The sequence below is a fragment of the Chinchilla lanigera genome, unplaced genomic scaffold (genome assembly GCF_000276665.1).
Source record: "Chinchilla lanigera isolate Chin_1 unplaced genomic scaffold, ChiLan1.0 scaffold00014, whole genome shotgun sequence".
NCBI classification, from domain to species: Eukaryota; Metazoa; Chordata; class Mammalia; order Rodentia; family Chinchillidae; genus Chinchilla; species Chinchilla lanigera.
This window is the reverse complement of record NW_004955415.1, coordinates 32891489-32897817: the sequence shown is the minus strand read 5'-3', so window position 1 is coordinate 32897817 and position 6329 is coordinate 32891489. Positions and strand designations below refer to the sequence as shown.

Below are 6329 nucleotides of genomic sequence, written 5' to 3'. Positions count from 1 at the left end.
GCTTGGAGGCAGGAGGATCGCGCTGAGTTCAGGACCGGCTTGTGCTACATAGTTCAAAGGTAGCACGACCACACCCGGCTCCAAGACATTTGTTTCAAATAATTATAAGGCACATGTAACCACCATACAATACATTTTTTTTTTTTTTTTGAGACAGTGTTTCACTATGCAGTTCCGGCTGGCCTTGAACTCTCTTTGTAGCCCAGGCTGGCCTCGAACCCACAGAGATTCTCCTGCCTCAGCCTCCCAAGTGCTGGAATTATAGGTATGCACCACCACACCACACCTAGCTGGATCCAAGACTTTTTAATCAGTCCCCAAAAGAAAACCAATCACCACGTGCAGTGACCCTCTCCATTCTTCCTCCTGCTACCCCGACCCCTCACAACCCTCCATCTAATTCCTGGGCATGGGTTCACCTGCTTCGGACATTGGTGTGAGTAGAATCACAGAGAGTGGCACCAGACCTTTTGGGTCTGGTTTCTTTGCCAAACTCGCTCACACTGTAGTATGTGTCAATCAGGATTTTTTTTTCTTCATACATGCCAGACAAGGGCTCACCACCAAGCCTCTCCCACCCCACTTTTTTCCTTTCGTGGCTCAATATCCCTAGGCAGGCATGGTGGCACACACCTGTAATCCCAGCACTGAGAAGGCTGAGTCAGGAGAATTGCCATGAGTTCAAGACCAGCCTGGACTACACAGTGAGCTGCAGGCTGGCCTGAACTACATAGTGAGACCCTGTCTCCAAAAAAACCCCATGACGTGGGTGCTGTTCCCTTAGTTTATCTGTGGACCCACTGATGGGCATGTCGGTTGCTTGCCCCCTCGTCGATTGTGAATACAATCATGTGAAAAGCCAGGTAGAAATATCTGTGAGTGCCCATTTCCAAGTCTTACGATTTATACCTAAGAGCGGAACTGCTTAATCACATGGTAATTCTCAGCATTTTTCTTTTTTTTTTCCAGCTTTTTGAGACATGGTCTTGCTGTACAGTTCAGACTGGCCTTGAACTCACTACGTAGTACAGGCTGACTTGAAACTTGTGATCCTCCTGCTTTAGCCTCCCAAGTGCTAGGATGACAGGTGTACGCCACTATGCCCAGGCCCTATAATTTTTTTTTTTTCCCGGTACAGGGAATCGAACTCACGACCTCGTGCTTGCCAGGCAGGTGCTGTGCCGCTGAGCTAAATCCCCAGCTCCCCCTATAATCTTTTTTTTTCCTGGTACCGGAAGTCAAACTCACGACCTTGTGCTTGCCAGGCAGGCGCTGTGCCGCTGAGCTAAATCCCCAGCACCCCCCAATAATCTTTTAAGCATGTATAAAGGAGCTGGGCATGATGGCACACAAATGTCACAAATTGGAGGATCATAAATTGGGTTCTGTGTTTGTTTTTTAGTGACTTAATGAGACTTTGTCAAAAATAATAATAATAAACAAAAAAGGGCTGGGGACAGAACTCAATGCAAAGTCCCTGGGTTCAATTCTCTGTACCATTAAAAAAAAAGTCCCTAACTTCCCAAGGCTCCCTCTCTGGTCCCATGTGGCAATGTACGCCTGTAATCCTAGCACTTGGGAGGCTGAGGCGGGAGGATCACCATGAGTTTGAGGCCAACCTGGACTACATAATCAAGCTCAAGGCCAGTCTGGACTGCATAGTGAGACCCTGCCTCAAAAAAAAAAAGGAAAAAAAAGAGAAGTAGCAAGGCACCCTCTGCATCGCCTCCATCCACCCAAGCACTCAGACCATAAACTCTGACTCATCTGTTCCCACACACTCATTTCCAATGCATCTGCTTCACCTTTCCAGAATCCCCTCTCCACGCTGCATCTCCCACCTGAACCCATGCAGCCCCTGCCCAGGGTCCCTGGCTTCTGCTCCAGTACTCTGCCTGTGAGCACCTGAGGCAGGTCCTCACTGCTCTGCTCAAGAACCTTCCATGGCTCCCAGCCCACCAAGCCAGCATGCTCCGCCCACCCCCACTACATCCCCACCTCCACCTGGTGTTCCCTTCCAGCATTCCCTCCACCTGCACAGTCCTTATGGCTCCGCTGCCTAGTGACCTTTGCAAGGGTGTCCCCAGCACCTCGTACAGTGCCCAGCCACCGTAGGTGCTCGGTAATGTTAGTTGAATGACAGAAACCCGCCCCCCCAGACACTCACAAAGGCAGCAGTTGGAATTAATCCCTACTCCGAGCTTATCCTCCCAGCCCCAATTCTAGTTCTTTGTCTTTTTGTTTTGTTTTGTTTTGTTTTTCTCCGGTACCGGGAACCGAACTCACGACCTTGCGCTTGCCAGGCAGGCACTTTGCCGCTGAGCTAAATCCCCAGCCCCTCTTTGTCTTTTTTATTTTGGTACCGGAGGTGGAACTCAAGGACACTCTACCAGGTACAGTGGCTACTTAGGAGGCTGAGTCAGGAGGATAAAAATTTTGAGTCCACCTGAGCAAGTTTGCTTGACTTTGTCTCAAAATAAAAAACAAAAGGCCTGGGGGTGTGGCTCAGTGGTGGAGCTCTTGCCCAGTATGTGTGGGGCCCAGGCTGCATCCCCAGCACCGCAAAACTATCACCCCACTCAGGAATCCCAAGGCCTAGGCAGATTCATCTCCCTCTACCCCCTCACATCTGATTCTGGGGCTGAACCATACCTGGGTTCTGTTTATCTTGCCCACTAGAGAGGGGGCCCTTGATTCTTTTTGTTTGTTTTGTTTTGTTTTTAAAAACAAGGTCTTGTTATGTAGCCCCAAACTGGCCTTGAAGTCATGGTGACCCTCCTGCTTCAGCCTCCTAAGTGCTGGGTTTACAGGCGTGGGCCACCACACCTGGTTTTAAGGGGGTGCTTGAGAAGGCTCCAGGCTTACCTGCCTGCTCTAGGGCACCCTCGATGGCAGCCAGGACCTTGGCACCTGGCAGCCGGTGAGAGTGCTCTGCGAAGGAAGGGCTGTCAACCGGAAGACTCATAGTCCCCAGCCCTGACCTCCGATGCGTGGCCATCGTGTAGGGGCCCTCAGGAGCCTGGCAAGGGTACCCCGAGCAACCAGAGCCCCAAGACAGGGCAGAACAGTGGCCCACAGGTGCTCCAGTGCTACCTGCTCAGAATGTGGGGTTCCCAAAACGCAGGGGACAACATGGGGTGCTGCAGGCATGGGATGCCCCGGGAACAGGGATCCTCTGGCATGGGGTCCACAGAAGGTAGGGTGCGCACGCGCAGCCTATACCAAATGGGGGCACCGAAGACACCGGACCCTCCGGGAAGAGGGTCTCTAAGTACCAGATGCACAGAACCTGGGGTGGCTGAGGCGCGGGACCTGCGGGGCGCTCAGCATGGGGCTCCCTAAGTGCGAGATTTCATGTTGGAAGCGAGGGGCGCACAGGGACAGTCCCGGGATAGCGGACCACGCGACAGGCGCGGAGCCGGGCGAGTCTGCGCGCGCACGCGAACGCCGCGGTGCCAGAGCCGGGCCAGGCACGGCCTCCACTGCGACTGCGCAGCCCTCGCGTCCCGGGACCCGCGGCTCTCTTCGTGCCCCCAGCCGCGGTGCACTCCCTGCCTTGTGAGCCCGGGAATCCAGGGAACGCGGCCCGGTGGAGCTAGCGAGCCGACCCTGGCCACCACCAGGGGCGCTCCGCGATCACAGGTGTGGGGAGACAGAGGAGGGTGTAGAAGGGGGTTTCCTGAGGGGATGTTTGCACACGGAGCCAAGGATCCCTTAAAGTAGGCCGTCGAGTTCCCCACATCCCCCCTCCAGGCCCGCGCTGCAGCGGCTCCGGGCCACTGGTGGCGGGGAGGGGACTTGGAGCCGGAGAACTCAGGCGTTTGGCTTTCCCCGTGCTGCGCGTCCTGGCCCCCTTGGTTTGTATTGGTTTTGTGGTGCTGGGGATGGAACTCAAGCCCTGGTGAATCCTAGGCAAGTGCTCTGCTATCGAGCCCCGCCCCCGTCCGATTTACAGAAAGCTGCCTGCCTTGCTGGGGGGTGGGGGGGAGGTCCTGGTTGACCCCTGAAGCACCATGCTCACTGCTCAGCACCTCAGTGCCTTCGGTGGGTCTGCTGTCTGATATCTCAAAGTGGGAAACTCAAGCATGCAGAAGTCGCCGTCCCCAGCACCCAAGAGAGCTGCAGTTAACCACAAATGGACGGGATATTTTTTGCGCCCACCAGTCTCCGTGGGTCTTCAGATCCAGTTGTCTGGACCTAGTCACTTACATTCAAGGCCACAGTGGGAACGACACACACCTGTCCACTCTGCCCTGAGGTGCTAGGGCTAGATTTGGCCCAGGTTCTGGGCTAAGTGAATCCCTGTCCAGCCCTAGAAAGAAAGGCTGTTTAGAAGGCAAGAGGGTTGTCACACAGGTCACTCGGCCAGGCTCAGAGTCTGGGGTCCAGGCTCCCTCCCAGTTCAGTCCAGTAGGAAGTGCTTCTTGGAAGAGAGTCTTGGAGACCAGATTCATTGTTCTCACCCGAATCAGACTCAAATTTTAGGGATTTACCACTCCACTCACACACACATACACACACACACACACACACACACACACACACAGGACTGAATCAAGAGCCTCTGCATGGAGCTACATCCCTGGCCCTATTTGTTTATTTTTATTTATTTATTTTTTTGAGACAGTCCTGCTGTGTAGTTCAAGCTAGCTTGAAGCCACTATGTGGCTTAGGCTGGTCTTGAATTTGAAACAATCCTCCTGCCTCAGCCTCCCAAGCACTGGGATTATAGCCAGGTGCAGTTACAGGCTTGTGCCACTGGATCTTGCTTCTACATTCAAATTCTTTCCCTGTTCCTCATTCATTCTGCAGAGACCCTGGTTAACTGCAGAGAGGCTTTCACCCTTCCTCCACCCCAGTAATCCCCTTCCTCTAAAATCCACATCAGGATTTACCTGCCCTACCTCCTCGCCCCAAGGCTTCCAGTATGCTCAGATTCAGCCAGACAGAAGTTGGCAGGAGCTGCCTGCTTTAATATTTAGGCCTTATTTGGATGGACTCCCTTCCCTGAAGATCCAAGCCCGGGTTTCACTCCTCCCTGCCCGTCAGTCTTAGAGTTGTACCCATCTTTCACAAAATGGAGCCAGAAGCTGCTTCCAGGCCCGGCCTCCCCAGATCCTAGCCGGGTCTTAGCTCTCGGGCCTCTCCCGACCCTCTCCCCTCCAGGATTGTGCCCCTCCTCCGTCGCCCAGCCCCCACCCTGCACTGATTTGTCTATTCTGCTGAAGTGCCTATTTTTGGCGTGGGGCCCGGTTTCAGAGCCCCTACCGTGGTTCTTGGCAGTCACAACTCTGGCTCAGGGGATCCTAGCCAGGTCGCGCCTTACCCGCTCGGGAGAGGGGATGCGAAGCTCTCTCTTAGCCTCAGGTCGGAATCTGGCCCCTGGCAGCTTCCCTGGGCCTCAGATCTCAAGCCTGTTCCTTGCCCTACTTCTTCAAGTCCACACCAGCTGCAGTGTAGGAGCTAGACTATGAGACTCCATCTCAGGTTTTTGTTCTTGCCCACAACCTAAAATTTATCACACACACCCCCCAACACATACACATCTCAGAGTCAGAAGTTTGAAGCTTTGGTAGACGCTAACCTTCCCCTAACACTGGTCAGCTCCCAAAGCCGGCCCGGTTGCCAGGGAGCCTCGGCGGGAATCGCATCCCGTCCCGCTCACTCCAGTCCTGGCTTTGCGGGCATCCGCGCGTCTCCGCTGGCCTGGTCTCCCGGGCAGCGCCTCGCGCGCGTCCCTACCCAGCGCGACGCCCGAGGCCGGAGCCCGCGCCTCCTGCCTGCGGCGGGATCCCGCAAGCCGATCCCTGCGGCGGATTCCGGCCCTCCTTTTTCCTCTCCTGTGCACGTCGCTGACTGGAAGCTCGGGGAGCCCCCTGCCCCCCGCGCAAGCCCAGTGTCTCCACTGCACTGTGCCTGGCACATCCCTCAGTCTCCCGAGGAAGAGACAGACCCGGAATTTGCGTGTCCCGGGTGCATTTGGCCGCGTCGCGTCTCCCTCCCCTCCCAATCCCGGCCAGGTGCCTCCCTGCTCCGTGCAATCCAGCCCGGCTTTTGCACCGTCCAGGTCTTCCCCTCCAGCGGGCTGGGCGCCGGTCCTTCCTTCCGCCGCTGGAAAATCCGCTCCGGGTCTTCCACGCGCTCCTTCCCCTCCCCCACTCCCGTTCCGACTCAGGGATCCCGCACGTCGCCTTCCTCTTTTCCGCTTCTGGGGGCGAGGGGTGGAGGCCGCGGGAAGAGCGGAATTTAGAGTCCAGTCCAGGTTTTCGGCCCCGCCTCCGGGCGCCCGCGCAGGCTGCGGAGGAGGCCGGTCCGGGCCCGCAGCTCCA

At 55.8% G+C, this 6329-nt stretch overlaps 1 protein-coding gene across 1 annotated transcript; it reads right to left on the bottom strand.

Moving 5' to 3' along the window:
• Nucleotides 1–5721: 5721 nt before the first annotated feature.
• On the bottom strand, nucleotides 5722–6329 carry LOC106148067 (the record flags this gene model as incomplete). Its single annotated transcript, XM_013512136.1, is given in 1 exon segment — nucleotides 5722–6329. A coding segment is annotated over 1 exon segment (591 nt), but the record flags the coding sequence as incomplete, so codon positions are not given.